A 17,928-nucleotide genomic window follows, 5' to 3' on the forward strand; every position below is an offset into this window, starting at 1 on the left:
ATGGAGTATAAAAGTAGGGAAGTCTTGCTACAACTGTACAGGGCGTTGGTGAGACCACACCTGGAGTACTGCGTACAGTTTTGGTCTCCTTATTTAAGGAGGGATATTCTTGCATTGGAGGCAGTTCAGAGGAGGTTCACTCGGTGGATTCTTGAGATGAAGGGGTTGTCTTATGAGGAAAGGTTGAGCAGGTTGGGCCTGTACTCATTGGAGTTTAGAAGAATGAGAGGTGATCTTATTGAAACATATAAGATTCTGAGGGGGATTGACAGGGTGGATGCTGGGAGGATGTTTCCCCTCGTGGGGGTATCTAGAACTAGGGGGCATAGTTTCAGAATAAGGGGTCGCCCATTTAAAATGGAGATGAGGAGGAATTTCTTCTCTGAGGGTCGCGAATCTGTGGAATTCTCGACCCCAGAGAGTTGTGGAGGCCGAGTCATTGAACATATTGAAGGCGGAGATAGACAGAGATTTGAGCAACAGGGGAGTCAAGGGTTACGGGGAGCGGGCGGGAAAGTGGAGTTGAGGCCAAGATCAGATCAGCCATGATCTTATCGAATGGCGGGGCAGGCTCGAGGGGCCGAAGGGCTGACTCCTGCTCCTATTCCTTATGTTATTATATACTTGAAGAGGACTAATTTGCAGGGTTATAGGGAAAAAGGTGTTTTTTATTTGTTCAGGGGATGTGGGCACCGCTGGCAAGACCAGCATTTATTGCCCATCCCTTGAGAAGGGGCAACTAGGGATGGGCAGTAAATGCTGGCGTTGCCACGGACGCCCACATCCCATGAACGAATAATTTAAAAAAAATTAGGACAGCTCTTTCAAAGAGTCGCCACAGGCACGATGGGACGAATGACCTCTTTCTGCAATGTAAGATTCTATGATTCAATACTTCATTGTCAGTAAAGCGCGTTGGGACATCCTGAGGTTGAGAGCGATTGACGGTATGTTCACAATGTGACCACAAGAGGGCAGAAGGTACAAGGAGGAGTTTGCCGCTCCAATGTTGAACCGTCGCCTCGCACACTCACTGAGTGCAACAGGACACGAAGGAATAAAGGGACACAAATCCCTGGCGGGAGAGCCGTGTAATAGGAACGTGTACCTCCCTGTGAATATTACCCAGTGACGTATCTCTGGGAGCATTATTCAGGAATGTGTAACACTTTGTAAGCAATGTTCCTATGGTAAGGTGCAGGGCCCCTGTATTACCCATTCCTGTATTTCCCTGTATTAATCATTGGCACCTGACCCTGGGAGATTCATTGTATTCACCCTGGCTCCTATAACTCTCGCGGTATTGATCAGATGTGGAATTTGCTGCCATGATTATTACCATGTTTATTGACACTCACTGAAATTTATACACAGATTACTTCAGACACACTCTACATGATCCGAGCTCAGCACATAAACGGGATAAAGAGGCCCCAAGTCCCTTACCTCCTCGCCCAAAATAGCCTCACCCACACCCCGTTACCATCACCCACTGTCCCTCCCCCATTACCTTGCCTCTTCAAGGACTAGGTTGAAAAGCAGGAAACAAAAGTTTATAAATAGGCCCCCAAAACTGACCCGGCCCTGGAACAGACCCGGCCCCCTGGAACAGACCCGGCCCCCGGAACAGACCCGGCCCCCGGAACAGACCCGGCCCCGGAACAGACCCGGCCTCGGAACAGACCCGGCCCCGGAACAGACCCGGCCCGGCCCCCAGCTCAGGCAAGGGGCTGCCTCCAATGTTGCTCACTCCTCCGAGTGGAGGGGATTGTTCAGCGAGGTGCGATAGAGCTGTGCTTTGGATAATCCTCTCTCTGGAACGAGCCGATAGAGGCGGGAGTGCTTTCCACAGCCGAGCGCCCCTTGAGGTCAGTGCATCAGAGCCCCAGGGGTCTGATCCAGCAATGGGGTCCTGAGACCCCTGATTCCTGCACCGCCAAAGGATGATGCAAGTAAAATGCTGAGGCCTTGCCCCAGTATATGGGTTCCCTGATAATTCTGGGCTGCATGACAAATCTAGGCCTAAAATTGAGGCCTATAGGAGTTGGCTTTTCCCGAAACAGTGAATTGCAATCGCAGGCCCTGCTGTCCTGAGTTGTGACTGAGGGGGGTTTAATGCAACGCTTTAGTGTTGTTGAGCAGTTTGGTTTGAAGTTCCTCCACTAATCCCGACAGGCTCATGACCTCCAAGGCCTGGTACACGGACTCCACTGAGGCTGTGTGTTGCTGGCTCCACTGGCGCAGCATTTCATACTGCTGGTCCCGGGACTGGGCCACATCCATCTCGATCCGCTCGATATCACAGTCCCTTAGCTCCAACAAACGCATCAATTCTTTCCACCTCCGCACTGGCACCATGTTGATGATCTCGTACAACGTCCTTCCCTCCAGAGACACAGCAGCTGGGACAAGAAAGAACCAATCAAACACGGCCTACCTCTGGCCACACACTGCCCGCCTCCGGCCACACACTGCCCGCCTCCGGCCACACACTGCCCGCCGCCGGCCACACACTGCCCGCCGCCAGCAACACACTGCCCGCCTCCGGCCACACACTGCCCGACTCCCCCCGCACACTGCCCACCTCCGGACGCACACTGCCCGCCCCTGGACGCACACTGCCCGTCTCCGGACGCACACTGCCCACCTCCCGCCACAGGCTGCCCGCCTCCCGCCTCCGGACGCACGCCGCCCGCCTCCGGACGCACGCCGCCCGCCTCCGGACGCACGCCGCCCGCCTACCGCCGCACGCCGCCCGCCTCCGGACGCACGCCGCCCGACTCCGGCTGCACGCCGCCCGCCTCCAGACGCACGCCGCCCGCCTCCCACCGCACGCCGCCCGCCTCCGGACGCACGCCGCCTGCCTCCCGCCGCCGGACGCACGCCGCCCGCCTCCCGCCGCCCGCCTCCCGCCACCGGACGCACGCTGCCCGCCTCCCACCGCCCGCCTCCCGCCTCCCACCGCCCGCCTCCCACCGCACTCCGCCCGCCTCCCCCCCGCACACCGCCCGCCTCCCGACGCACACCGCCCGCCTCCCGACGCACACCGCCCGCCTCCCGACGCACACCGCCCGCCTCCCGACGCACACCGCCCGCCTCCGGACGCACACCGCCCGCCTCCCGACGCACACCGCCCGCCTCCCGACGCACACCGCCCGCCTCCCGACGCACACCGCCCGCCTCCGGACGCACACCGCTTGCCTCCCTCCACACACTGCCCCATCAAACACTCCCAGGGCAGGTACAGCACGGAGTTAGATACAGAGTAAAGCTCCCTCTGCACTGTCCCATCAAACACTCCCAGGGCAGGTACAACACGGGTTAGATACAGAGTAAAGCTCCCTCTGCACTGTCCCATCAAACACTCCCAGGGCAGGTACAGCACGGGTTAGATACAGAGTAAAGCTCCTTCTGCACTGTCCCATCAAACACTCCCAGGGCAGGTACAGCACGGGTTAGATACAGAGTAAAGCTCCCTCTACACTGTCCCATCAAACACTCCCAGGGCAGGTACAGCACGGGTTAGATACAGAGTAAAGCTTCCTCTACACTGTCCCATCAAACACTCCCAGGGCAGGTACAGCACGGGTTAGATAAAATCCCTCACCTTGTGTCTCGGGTTGGGGCAGTGTTGTCTGGGGGCTGGTCCCATAAATGTTGCCATTTGCCAGTGGCCGAGTCGAGACATCGACGATGACATCTGATTTCCCATCTGGAGCGGGAATCTCGAATGGCTTCAGGAAATAGAGTGAAACAAGAATTTAATGAGAGCTGGACCCAAACTGAGAGAGTGGGGTGTGACCGGCGCGGGGTGTGACCGGCGGGGGGGGTGTGACTGGCGTGGGGTGTGACTGGTAGGGGGTGTAATCGGCGGGGGGTGGTGTGACCAGCGCAGGGTGCGACCGGCGTGGGGTGCGACCGGCGCGAGGTGTGACCGGCACGGGGTGTGACCGGCAGGGGGTGTAATCGGCGGGGGTGTGTAATCGGCGGGGGTGTGTGACCGGCGCGGGGTGTGACTGGCGGGGGGGTGTGACCGGCGCAGGTTGTGACCGGCGCGGGGTGTGACCGGCGTGGGGTGCGAACGGCGTGGGGTGCGAACGGCGGGGGTTGTGACCGGCGCGGGGTGCGACCGGCGCGGGGTGTGACCGGCGCGGGGTGTGACCGGCGCAGGGTGCGACCGGCAGGGGGTGTAATCGGCGGGGGGGTGTGACCGGCGCGGGGTGCGACCGGCGCGGGGTGCGACCGGCGCGGGGTGCGACCGGCGGGGGGTGCGACCGGCGGGGGGTGCGACCGGCACGGGGTGTGACCGGCGGGGGGGTGTGACCGGCGGGGGGTGTGACCGGCGCGGGGTGCGACCGGCGCGGGGTGCGACCGGCGGGGGGTGCGACCGGCGCGGGGTGCGACCGGCGCGGGGTGCGACCGGCGGGGGGTGCGACCGGCGCGGGGTGCGACCGGCGGGGGTGTGTGACCGGCGGGGGGTGTGACCGGCGCAGGGTGCGACCGGCGCGTGGTGCGACCGGCGCCATGTTTTGATAGGATTGAAGGATCTTTTCTAAATGGACACGAGGGCTCGATTTGTGCAGTCAGGGTTACTGCATGGAAATATGCCCTATTTTGCTAATCTCACCCCCCATGATCACCCTTGGCCTAGCACCCCAGAGCATCAAACTGGATTGGCAGATTCGCTGCAGTGAGCCCAGCTCCAGGATTTGTGGTGAGAGGCTGATGGAGATTTAACCACAAGGTGAGGGGCCGGAGGGAGCAGTCAGCGCTCTTCTCCTCATCAATACTTAACACTTAATGGCACAGTTTTTAAAGAGTGTGGAAGGACAGAGGGACCTGGGAGTTAATGTGCATAGATCCCTGAAGGTGGCAGGACATATTGAGAGAGTGGTTAGCAAAGCATATGGGATCTTGGGCTTCAATATGCTGAATCTTTATAAAGCGTTGGTTAGGCCACGACTGGAGTACTGCGTCCAGTTCTGGTCACCACACTTTAGGAAGGATGTGAAGGCCCTTGAGAGGGTGCAGAGGAGATTTACCAGAATGGTTCCGGGATGGGGGATCTAAGCTACAAGGACAGGTTGGAGAAGCTGGATTTGTTTTCATTAGAGCAAAGGAGGTTGAGGGGTGATTTGATAGAGGTGTACAAGATTATGACGGGTTTGGATAGGCTAGACGGGGAAAGGCTGTTCCCACTAGTTGATGGTACAAGGACGAGGGGACACAGATTTAAGGTTTTGGGCAAGAGATACAGGGGGGATGTGAGAAAAAACGTTTTTATGCAGCGAGTGGTGATGACCTGGAATTTGCTGCCGACGGAAGTGGTGGAAGCGGAGACACTCAGTGTTTTCAAGAGGAAACTGGATAAGTACTTGAGGGAAATAAATTGCAGGGCTACGGGGATAGAGCGGGGTAATGGGACTGATTGGGTTGCTCTACAGAGAGCCGGCATGGACTTGATGGGCCGAATGGCCTCCTTCTGTGCCGTTATGACTCTGTGACTCAATTCGGGTCACATGACCAACCCGGAAAAACTCATCACTCACCAAGGCCTTGTCTCCGTTCTTTGTCTTTTTGTCTTCCTCATGAACTGAAACACAAATGTCAGGACTGAGAATCCCTCAGTGAATGGCCCACCCCTCCCCAACTCCCCCCTCCACATGGCCCACCCCTCCCCAACTCCCCCCTCCACATGGCCCACTCCTCCCCAACTCCCCCATGCCCACCCGTCCTCCACTCTCCCCCTCTCCACTCCCATTGCTTGCTGACGTTGCCCACTACCCGTTGCCCACTGACTGTTGCCCACGGCCCTTGTCCATTTTCCACTGCCCAATGTCCATTTCCCATTGCCCATGGCCCATTGGCCAGTGCCCGGCTGCCCAGTGCCCATTGTCCGCTACCCTCTGCGCTAAGCTGGTGAAATCAAACCACAGATTTTCAGCTGATTTAACAAAATTCTGAAGCTTGGGATAAAGGTCACCCACTTGGAACATGGTCTTTACCCTCGGTAACTTCTCATATCGTCTCAAACCCTCCACATATGGTGAGGGGCTGAGACTGCTGACAGGCAAACAGGTTTCTAATGTTCTCCTGGTTTGCTCCCCGAGTCACAGAGTTGCCCGTGGGCGGGGATCTGCATCATTGGGGATTTGCTGCACTGATCCAGTGGTGACTCGGATTCACTCGTCCCGTACCTCAGTGGAGTTCTGGCACCAACTACTTCCCAGTTTGTAACTGAGTGAATAGTGACACATTGATCTACAATCGGCACACACGACAGTCTATAATTCCGCATAAACTTCAGTCAAGTCAGTGACTATTGTTATGCAGGCAAAAGTGGCAGCCATTTTGCACACAGCACAGACTGCAATAAAATAAATAACTAGTTACTCTGTTATTAGGTGATGCTGGTTGAGGGATAAATGTTGGCCCAGCACACCGGGGAGAACTCCACTGCTCTTCTTCCGCTAGTAACATCCAGCTGAGCAGGTAATGGGGCCTAATGTTCACCTGAATGACGGCACCTCTGAGAAGGAATCAGCCTGGATTATGTGCTCAACCCTGGGTGGGGCTGGAACCCACAACTTTGTGACTCAGCTAGCACTGAGTTAATCTGACACTTCAATTAAAACACAACAGCAGGTCCTAAACTGCCGGGTGTTAAGCTGGAGGTTAATGTCCCCATTCTCTCAGTATGGAAGGTCTTTCTGAATGTGTCTGGGGTCTCAGGAGCAGTCAGTGAGAGGGAGGGATGACCATCAACCTTTCTGACCCAGTGAGGGCACTGTGGGGTCAGGGGGCAGCCCAGGGGGGAGGGGGGCAGGCACTGTGGGGTCAGGGGGCAGCCCGATCGAGAGGAGGGCACTGTGGGGTCAGGGGGCAGCTCAGGGTGAGGGGAAGGGCACTGTGGGATCAGGGGGCAGCCCGGAGGGGAGGGGGAGGGCACTGTGGGGTCAGGGGGCAGCCCGGAGGGGAGGGGGAGGGGGAGGGGGAGAGTACTGTGGGGTCAGGGGGCGGCCCGGGGGGGGAGGGGGAGGGCACTGTGTGGTCAAGGGGCAGCCTTGAGAGGTGAGGGGGAGAGCACTGTGGGGTCAGGGGGCAGCCCGGAGGGGTGAGGGGGAGGGCACTGTGGGGTCAGGGGGCGGCCCGGGGGGGGGGGGGAGGGCACTGTGTGGTCAGGGGGCAGCCCGGGGGGGAGGGCACTGTGGGGTCAGGGGGCAGCCCGGGGTGGGGAGGGGGGAGGGCACTGTGGGGTCAGGGGACGGCCCGGGGGGGGGAGGGGGAGGGCACTGTGTGGTCAGGGGGCAGCCCGGGGGGGGAGGGCACTGTGGGGTCAGGGGGCAGCCCGGGGTGGGGAGGGGGGAGGGCACTGTGTGGTCAGGGGGCAGCCCGGGGGGGAGGGCACTGTGGGGTCAGGGGGCAGCCCGGAGGGGTGAGGGGGAAGGCACTGTGTGGTCAGGGGGCAGCCCGGGGGGGGAGGGGGAGGGCACTGTGTGGTCAGGGGGCAGCCCGGGGGGGAGGGCACTGTGGGGTCAGGGGGCAGCCCGGGGTGGGGCGGGGGGAGGGCACTGTGGGGTCAGGGGGGGGCCCGGGGGGGGGGGGGAGGGGGAGGGCACTGTGGGGTCAGGGGGCAGCCCGGGGGGGAGGGCACTGTGGGGTCAGGGGGCAGCCAAGAGGGGTGAGGGGGAGGGCACTGTGGGGTCAGGGGGCAGCCCGGAGGGGTGAGGGGGAGGGCACTGTGGGGTCAGGGGGCGGCCCGGGTGGGGGAGGGGGAGGGGGAGGGCACTGTGTGGTCAGGGGGCAGCCCGGGGTGGGGAGGGGGGAGGGCACTGTGGAGTCAGGGGCAGTCAGTGAGAGGGAGGGCACTGTGGAGTCAGGGGGCAGCCCGGAGGGGTGAGGGGGAGGGCACTGTGGGGTCAGGGGGCAGCCCGGAGGGGTGAGGGGGAGGGCACTGTGGGGTCAGGGGGCGGCCCGGGGGGGGAGGGGGAGGGCACTGTGGGGTCAGGGGGCGGCCCGGGGGGGGAGGGGGAGGGCACTGTGGGGTCAGGGGGCGGCCCGGGGGGGGAGGGGGAGGGCACTGTGGGGTCAGGGGGCGGCCCGGGGGGGGAGGGGGAGGGCACTGTGGGGTCAGGGGGCGGCCCGGGGGGGGAGGGCACTGTGGAGTCAGGGGCAGTCAGTGAGAGGGAGGGACGACCATTGACTTTTCTGCTCCCTGTGTCGCCTGCACCATCCTGTTCCTGTGAATATGAAGCAGACACTTCTTAGATTGTCTGCATCCTTTGAATCATAGAATAGTACAGCTCAGAAAGAGGCCATTCAGCCCATCGAGTCTGCGCTGGTTCTTTTGAAGAGCAATCCAGTTAATCCCACTCCCCCGCTCTTTCCTCATATCCCTGCAATTTTTTCTCCTTCAAGTATTTATCCAATTCCCTTTTGAAGGCTACTATTGAATCTGTATCCACCGCCCTATCAGGCAGTGCATTCCAAATCCTAACCAGTCGTTGCATAAAAACGTCTTTTTATTTACTCTATCTAAACCCTTCATGATTTTAAACACCTCTCTCAAATCTCCTCTTAGCCTTCTAGGAGAACAACCCCAGCTTCTCCAGTCTATCCACATAACTGTAATCTCTCATACCTGGACCCATTCCAGTAAATCTCTTCTGTACTCTCACCAAAGCATTCAGGGCTAGAAATTAATCTACTTACTGCCAGTCCATAGTGCCATGAAGACTTGTGTATGTACATCCCCAGGGCTCTCTGTTCCTGCACCCCCTTTAAAATTGTACCATTTAGTTTATGTTGCCTCTCCTCATTCCTTCCAAAATAAATCACCACACTGCTCTGCATTAAATTTCATCTGCCACATGTTTGCCCATTTCACCAGTCCTCCTGAAGTCTATTACTATCCTCCTCATCGTTTACTACATTTCCAAGTTTTGTATCATCTGCAAACTTTGAAATTATGCCCTGTATACTGAAGTCCAAGTCATTAATATATATCAAAAAGAGCAGTGGTCCTAGTACTGAACCTTGGGGAACTCCACTGTACACCTCCCTCCAGTCTGAAAAACAGCCATTCACCCAAACTTTGCTTTCTGTCCCTCAGCCAATTTTGTATCCATGCTGCTACTGCCCCTTTTATCCAATGGGCTTCAATTTTGCAAATAAGCCTAATATGTGGTATTTTATCAAATGCCTTTTGAAAGTCCATATACACATCATCAACTGAACTGCCCTCATCCACACTCTCCGTTACCTCATCAAAAAACTCAATCAAGTTACTCAAACACGATTTGCCTTGAACAAATCGGTGCTGGCTCTCCTTTATTAGTCCATGCTTGTCCAAGTGGCTGTTAATTTTCTCCCCAATTATTATTTCTACATGCCTCCCCACCACCAAGATTAGACTGACTGGCCTGTAATTGCCATGTTTATGCTTCTTCCCTTTTTTGAACAAGGGTGTAACATTTGCGATCCTTCAGTCCTCTGGCACCACCCCGGTATCTAAGGAGGATTGGAAGATTGTGGCCAGAGCCTCTGCAATTTCTACCCTTATTTCCCTCAGCAACCTAGGATGCATCCCATCCAAACAGGGTGAATTATCCACTTTAAGTACTGCCAGTCTTTCTAGTACCTCCTCTTTATCTATTTTTATCTCATCCAGTATCCCAGCAACCTCCTCGTTTACTGTAGCTTTGGCAAAGTCCTCTTGGAATGAGAGTTCCACACTGGACTCCACTGTAGTGCGGAACCGTTGTATCCACTCCTAGGTGCCTGGGGAGAGCCTGGGCCAGTCTGCCTGTACCTTGGGGGGGGGGTTGGTGAGGAAGGGGGCAGTGCGATCCCAGGGCAGCCTGTCACCCTCCCAGCTGAGATAACATGGAATGGCAGGAGTACCTGTGACAGTCAGGGTCTCCAGCTCCTCCCGGCTCCTCTCGCGTCGAATTTTCTGACACAAAAACTGAACCATCACAAGCAGAATGAAGAAAGATCCCACGACAGCCAGAACCAGAACGGGTTTCAACGCTGGAGACAACAGCACAGTCAGTAAGTAACAATTGCCCACGGCAACACAGGGACTACAGTCACTCAGTAACAATCGCCCACGGCAACACAGGGACTAGTCAGTCAGTAACAATCACCCACAGCAACACAGAGACTACAGTCAGTCAGTAACAATCGCCCATGGCAACACAGGGACTACAGTCAGTCAGTAACAATCGCCCACAGCAACACAGAGACTACAGTCAGTCAGTAACAATCGCCCACAGCAACACAGGGACTACAGTCAGTCAGTAACAATCACCCACGGCAACACAGGGACTACAGTCAGTCAGTAACAATCGCCCACAGCAACACAGGGACTACAGTCAGTCAGTAACAATCGCCCACGGCAACACAGGGGCTACAGTCAGTCAGTAACAATCGCCCACGGCAACACAGGGGCTACAGTCAGTCAGTAACAATCGCCCACAGCAACACAGGGACTACAGTCATTCAGTAATAGGACACACACACACTTTCCATCATTGACCACGTGTGGGACCCCTGCCCGATTATCCTGCCCCTCACCCCAGAATGTAGTGACCAATTGTCCGACTGCTGTGCTGACTGAAAACAGCCAACTCAGCACAGCCCAGCCGCGGGTGGGGGCGGTCGCTGCTGATTCTGTTATTCAGAAGATGTCCTGCTCCCCCCATCCATCCCCACATTAAGAACTGCTCTCTGAAAATGGGAGCGAGGAGATACCTGTGAGCATCGAAGGTGTAATAGGAGACGAACAACTGGAACAGGATTTCTTCTTGCACTGCTCCCTAAAAAGAATAGACACAGAAATCAGCAGCCATTACAGAACACCATTTCAAACAAACAATCCAGAACAACCAGGAGAACCAGCAGGACGTGCACGGGTTGCAGGTGTCCCACCTCCTGGATCTCAGGGTTTAGAACTGCTCCCCTCCTCAAACAACCACCCAGCCAGAGAGAATCTCAGAATCCACGGGCATTCACTCAACCTAAAGGGATAGAACTCAAAAGCAGAGATTTATTCTGCTTCCTCTCTCCAAAAACTGGACATTGCAAAAATAATAAGAGTAGGTTCTGTGCTCATCAAAGACAAGCATGGGTTAGATACAGAGTAAAGCTCCCTCTGCACTGTCCCATCAAACACTCCCAGGGCAGGTACAGCACGGGTTAGATACAAAGTAAAGCTCCCTCTACACTGTCCCATCAAACACTCCCAGGGCAGGTACAGCACGGGTTAGATACAGAGTAAAGCTCCCTCTACACTGTCCCATCAAACACTCCCAGGACAGGTAGAGCACGGATTAGATACAAGTAAAGCTCCCTCTACACTGTCCCATCAAACACTCCCAGGGCAGGTACAGCATGGGTTAGATACAGAGTAAATCTCCCTCTACACTGTCCCATCAAACACTCCCAGGGCAGATACAGCATGGGTTAGATACAGAGTAAAGCTCCCTCTACACTGTCCCATCAAACACTCCCAGGGCAAGTACAGCATGGGTTAGATACAGACTAAAGCTCCCTCTACACTGTCCCATCAAACACTCCCAGGGCAAGTACAGCATGGGTTAGATACAGAGTAAAGCTCCCTCTACACTGTCCCATCAAACACTCCCAGGGCAGGTACAGCATGGGTTAGATACAGAGTAAAGCTCCCTCTACACTGTCCCATCAAACACTCCCAGGGCAGGTACAGCACGGGTTAGATACCGAGTAAAGCTCCCTCTACACTGTCCCATCAAACACACCCAGGGCAGGTACAGCACGGGTTAGATACAGAGTAAAGCTCCCTCTACACTGTCCCATCAAACGCTCCCAGGGCAGGTACAGCACGGGTTAGATACAGAGTAAAGCTCCCTCTACACTGTCCCATCAAACGCTCCCAGGGCAGGTACAGCACGGGTTAGATACAGAGTAAAGCTCCCTCTACACTGTCCCATCAAACGCTCCCAGGGCAGGTACAGCACGGGTTAGATACAGAGTAAAGCTCCCTCTACACTGTCCCATCAAACGCTCCCAGGGCAGGTACAGCACGGGTTAGATACAGAGTAAAGCCCCCTCTACACTGTCCCATCAAACACTCCCAGGACAGGTACAGCACGAGTTAGATACAGAATAAAGCTCCCTCTACACTGTCCCATCAAACACACCCAGGACAGGTACAGCACGGGTTAGATACAGAGTAAAGCTCCCTCTACACTGTCCCATCAAACACACCCAGGACAGGTACAGCACGAGTTAGATACAGAATAAAGCTCCCTCTACACTGTCCCATCAAACACACCCAGGACAGGTACAGCACGAGTTAGATACAGAGTAAAGCTCCCTCTACACTGTCCCATCAAACACTCCCAGGGCAGGTACAGCACGGGTTAGATACAGAGTAAAGCTCCCTCTACACTGTCCCATCAAACACTCCCAGGTCAGGTACAGCAGGGGTTAGATACAGAGTAAAGCTCCCTCTACACTGTCCCATCAAATACTCCCAGGGCAGGTACAGCAGGGGTTAGATACAGAGTAAAGCTCCCTCTACACTGTCCCATCAAACACTCCCAGGTCAGGTACAGCAGGGGTTAGATACAGAGTAAAGCTCCCTCTACACTGTCCCATCAAATACTCCCAGGGCAGGTACAGCAGGGGTTAGATACAGAGTAAAGCTCCCTCTACACTGTCCCATCAAACACTCCCAGGTCAGGTACAGCAGGGGTTAGATACAGAGTAAAGCTCCCTCTACACTGTCCCATCAAATACTCCCAGGGCAGGTACAGCAGGGGTTAGATACAGAGTAAAGCTCCCTCTACACTGTCCCATCAAACACTCCCAGGGCAGGTACAGCACGAGTTAGATACAGAGTAAAGCTCCCTCTACACTGTCCCATCAAACACTCCCAGAGCAGGTACAGCATGGGTTAGGTACAGAGTAAAGCTCCCTCTACACTGTCCCATCAAACACACCCAGGGCAGGTACAGCACGGGTTAGGTACAGAGTAAAGCTCCCTCTGCACTGTCCCAATAATATGACCGAGTCTCAATCTCTTGAATTGAGATTTGCACTTTGTGCTGTGGACTCAGAAGTGGACAGAGATGGTTCCAAATCCGCCGATGTTGGACTCAGCCCTCCAGCAGTGACCGGAGACATCAATCCCATCCATCTTGGCTGGGTTAGAACCTGGGTTCCAGGGGTGAAAGGTTGGTGTCTAACCCACTACATCACCCAGTCCACCTGTAGTAAGAAGTGGTGTGGTGTCAGGATCCTGGTCCTGACCCTGACCCCTGCTTTAAATCAAAGTTGACTAATGCAAATAGATTAAATACGTATAATCTGACTCACTCTGTACAGGCCTTGCACTGGTCACCGTGCTGGTAAAATTCTGGCAGACACTTTCCACATCGAGTATCGATCTTCGTTGAACCTGAAGTGACAGTCAATTTCAATTTCAATTTCAGTTTCAATTTTATTGGTCACATAACTAAATACAAGAAGTGTAATCTAGTCAGTGAAATGCTTTTTTCTTGACGAGCTGAGAGCACCAAGCAGCAAGAACACTGAGCTGCCTGGTACGCACGGAGCTCGCAAGGAATGGAACATGTCAATACATGGAACCAGGAGTCAACCCAGAGTTAAAAGGACCACGAACCTACTCTGCTATTTCTCAGAAACAATCAGCTGAAGGCACCACGATGGATTGATGAGACTCTAACCCTGATACACTGTGTTCCGTGTGCTGGGTGGGTGAAATGAAGGACCAGTGGAAGGGCAGAGCACAAGATCACTCACCCCTTCTGCTGGTCCTCAGTTTGACTCAATTTTTCAAACATTTTCCAGTGGCTCAGCTCCCTTTATTTCTTTTATCTCCGTTTTCTCCCCTTCTTCTCTGCCAGGCTCTGAGTGGAGCCGAACTGACTGGAGCCGGACTGTCAAGGCCATGGAGAAGGTGTGGAACAGATTCGCCAAAGTGATCCCCGGGGATGAGAGGCTTTAGTTACGAGGAGAGACCAGAGAAACTGTGGCTCTTTGCATTGCGAAAGAGAAAGTTAAAAAGAGATCTGCTAGATGGGATCAGAATTATGAGGGGTTTTGATATGTTCCCACAAAGAAAAAGGGTGGGACTCCCAAATCTGGAGCCCCCTGGATGTCAATGGACATACAGGGTAGGATAAGGCAAAAAAGGGAAGCTCATGTCAGATACCAAAAGCTAAATACTGCAGAAATCCTAGAGGAGTATAGAAAGTGCAGGGGTGAAATTAAATAAGAAATTAGGATAGCAAAGAGAGGGCATGAAAAAATATTGGCAAGTAAAATCAAGGAAAACCCAAAGATGTTTTATAAATACATAAAGAGCAAGAGGATAACTAAAGAAAGAGTAGAACCTATTAGAAACCAAAAATAAAGCTTGTGTGTGGAGGCAGAAGACGGTATGGTTCTTAATGAATACTTTGCATCTGCCTTCACAAAAGAGAGCGATGATGCAGACATTGTAGTTAAGGAGGAGTATGAAACATTAGATGAGATAAACATAGTGAGAGAGGAAGTATTAAGGGGGTTAGCATCTTTGAAAGTAGATAAATCGGCAGGGCCGAATGAAATGTATCCCAGGCTGTTAAGAGAAGCAAAGGAGGAAATAGCAGAGGCCCTGACCATCACTTTTCAATCCTCTCTGGCTACAGGTGTGGTGCTGGAAGACTGCTAACATTTGTACGGTTGTTTAAAAAGGGAGAAATGGATAGACCGAGTAATTACAGGCCAGTCAGCTTAACCTCGATGGTGGGCAAATTGTTGGAAAAAATTCTGAGGGACAGTATTAATCATCATTTAGAAAGGCACAGATTAATCAAGGACAGTCAGCCTGGATTTGTTAAGAGGTCATGTCTGACGAACTTGATTGAATTTTTTGAGGAGGTAATAAGGAGGATTGATGAGGGTAGTGTGTTTGGTGTAATTTACATGGATTTTAGCAATGCTTTTGTCAAGGTCCCACATGGCAGACTGGTCAGAAAAGTAAAAGCCCATGGGATCCAAGGGAAAGTGGCAAACTGGATCCAAAATTGACTCAGTGGCAGGAAGCAAAGGGTAATGGTCGACAAATGCTTTTGTGACTGGAAAGCTGTTTTCAGTGGGGTTCCGCGGTGCTCAGTAAGGTCCCTTGCTTTTTGTGGTACACATCAATGATTTAGACTTCAATGTAAGGGGCATGATTAAGAAGTTTGCAGATGACACAAAAGTTGGCTGTGCGGCTGATCATGAGGAAGAAAGCTGTAGGCTGCAGGAAGATATCAATGGACTGGTCAAGTGGGCAGAAAAGTGGCAAATGGAATTCAATCCAGAGACGTGTGAGGTCATGCATTTGGGGAGGGCTAACAAGGCAAGAGAATACACAATAAATGGTAGGATACTGAGAAGTGTAGAGTAACAGAGGGACCTTGGAGTGCATGTCCACAGATCCCTGAAGGTAGCAGGACAGGTAGATAAGATGGTTAAAAAGGCATACGGGATACTTGCCTTTATTAGCCGAGGCACAGAATACAAGAGCAGGGAGGTTATGCTAGAACTGTATAAAACACTAGTTAGGCCACAGCTAGAATACTGCGTGCAGTTCTGGTCACCACATTACAGGAAAGATGTGATTGCGCTAGGGAGGGTGCAGAGGAGATTTACGAGAATGTTGCCTAGGCTGGAGAATTTTAGTTATGAGGAAGAATTGGATAGGCTGGGGTTGTTTTCTTTGGAACAGAGGAGGCTGAGGGGAGACTTGATTGAGATCTATAAAATTATGAGGGGCCAGGATAGAGTGGATAGAAAGGACCTATTTCCCCTAGCAGAGGGGTCAATAACCAGGGGGTATAGAATTAAAGTAATTGGTAGAAGGATTAGAGGGGATTTGAGGAGAACTTTTTCACCCAGAGGGTGGTGGGGGTCTGGAACTCACTGCCTGAAAGGGTGGTAGAGGCAGAGACCCTCATCACATTTAAAAACTACTTGGCTATGCACTTGAAGTGCCGTAACCTACAGGGCTACGGACCAAGAGCTGGAAAGTGGGATTAGGTTGGATGGCTCTTTTACGGCCGACACAGACACGATTGTTCGAATGGCCTCCTTCTAAGCCGTAAATTTCTATGATTCTATGATAAGGTTAATTATGAAAAACTATTTCCACTGGTCTGACAGTTGGTGCCTAGAATTTAAGATTAATAAGCCTGGCATGGGGAACCTGATGGGATGGACGGTGTGAAAAGGGAGCCCTCAACTGCATATCAGTAAGAGCCAGTCTTGAGGGAGGATCTGACTCGGAGCAGGGAGCAGCGTGGTGAGGAGCCCGGTATAAAAACCGGAGGCAGCAGTGAGGCCAGAGCACTCGGAGCAGGGAGCAGCGTGGTGAGGAGCCCGGTATAAAAACCGGAGGCAGCAGCGAGGCCCGACCAACTCAGCAGCGGGGAGAGAGGTAAAAAGTAATCAGAGTGTGACGTCACCAGGGAGCAGGTAAGTGATTGGTTGGTGAGTATTTCTCTTTTTTAAACTTAAACACTGTAGTTTATAGTTACTAGGGTCTTTTCTGGTGTAGCAGGGACTGTTGGTAGACTATACAAGCGCCTTAGAGATATCTTTAATTGGGGATAGTAAATTAATTTAAATTAAGTAAAGGGAAGGTCATGCCAGGTGAGCCCAGCCCCGTGATATGCTCCTCTTGCTCTATGTGGGAATTCAGGGACCCCGGTGCCCCTGATGACCACGTGTGCCAGAGATGCATCCATCTGCAGCTACTAGCAGACCGCATTGAGGCGCTGGAGCTGCGGGTGGATGGGTTGTTGAGCATTCACGATGCTGAGAGGTTCGTGGATAACACGTTTAGTGAGTTGGTCACACTGCAGGGTAGGGCTGCACAGGAAGATAGGAAATGGGTGACCACCAGGCGGAGCAATAGAAGCAGGCAGGTAGTGCAGGAGACCCCTGTGACCATTCCCCTCTCAAACAGGTATACCGATTTGGATACTGTTGAGGGGGATGACTCACCAGGGGAAGGCAGCAGCAGCCAACTTCCTGGCACTGGGGGTGCTCCTGCTGCCCAGGAAGGGGGGAAAAAGAGTGGGAGAGCAATAGTGGTAGGGGATTCTATAGTAAGGGGAACAGATAGGCGTTTCTGTGGCCATAGACGTGAATCCAGGATGGTTTGTTGCCTCCCTGGTGCCAGGGTCAAGGATATCACTGAGCGGCTGCAGGGCATTCTGGAGGGGGAGGGTGAACAGCCAGAGGTCGTGGTCCACATTGGTACCAACGACATAGGTAAAAAGAGGGATGAGGTCCTGCAGCAAGAATTTAGGGAGCTAGGTGAAGGATTAAAGAGCAGGACCTCAAAGGTTGTAATCTCTAGATTACTCACGGTGCCACGTGCTAGTGAGTATAGGAATGGGAAGATAGAACAGATGAATGCGTGGCTAAAGGGATGGTGCAGGGGGGAGGGCTTTAGTTTCCTGGATCACTGGGTCTGCTTCTGGGAAAGGTGGGACTTGTACAAGTCAGACGGTTTACACCTGAACCAGAGGGGAACCAATATCCTTGCGGGGAGGTTTGCTAGCACTGCTGGGGGGGGTTTAAACTAACTTGGCAGGGGGATTGGGTACAGAGTGGAGCTATAGCAGGGGGTGATTTACAGCCAAATACAGAGGAAAAAACAAGGCAGAGCAAATATGTGAAGGCAAAAGGGAACATGGCAGGGCTGGAAGGCATTTATTTTAATGCAAGGAGTCTTGCAAATAAGGTGGATGAACTGAAGTTGTTGTTGAACACATGGGAGTACGATATTGTTGCTATCACGGAGACATGGTTGAGGGAGGGTCAGGACTGGCAGCTCAATATTCCGGGGTATAGAATCTTCAGGCGAGACAGAGGGGGGTGTAAAAG

The 17,928-nt window shown here is 53.7% G+C and overlaps 1 protein-coding gene across 3 annotated transcripts in view; it reads right to left on the reverse strand.

The window, feature by feature from the left end:
* Positions 1 to 412: 412 nt before the first annotated feature.
* LOC147100667 (tumor necrosis factor receptor superfamily member 25-like) overlaps positions 413 to 17,928 on the reverse strand; it is a 71,599-nt gene continuing 54,083 nt past the window's right edge. For all 3 annotated transcript variants that reach the window (XM_085967159.1, XM_085967160.1, XM_085967161.1), the window contains exons 5-10: positions 13,363 to 13,444; positions 10,756 to 10,820; positions 9,904 to 10,032; positions 5,550 to 5,593; positions 3,608 to 3,734; positions 413 to 2,402 (exon numbers count right to left, since the gene is read on the reverse strand). In XM_085967159.1, the coding sequence (XP_085823285.1) occupies positions 2,113 to 2,402; positions 3,608 to 3,734; positions 5,550 to 5,593; positions 9,904 to 10,032; positions 10,756 to 10,820; positions 13,363 to 13,444 (737 nt within the window). In that variant the 3' untranslated portion in view covers positions 413 to 2,112. The remainder of the gene's footprint in view (positions 2,403 to 3,607; positions 3,735 to 5,549; positions 5,594 to 9,903; positions 10,033 to 10,755; positions 10,821 to 13,362; positions 13,445 to 17,928) is intronic.

This window comes from Somniosus microcephalus, chromosome 25, assembly GCF_052327205.1.
Source record: "Somniosus microcephalus isolate GS21.2 chromosome 25, FLI_Smic_1.0, whole genome shotgun sequence".
In the NCBI taxonomy this organism is placed as follows: Eukaryota; Metazoa; Chordata; class Chondrichthyes; order Squaliformes; family Somniosidae; genus Somniosus; species Somniosus microcephalus.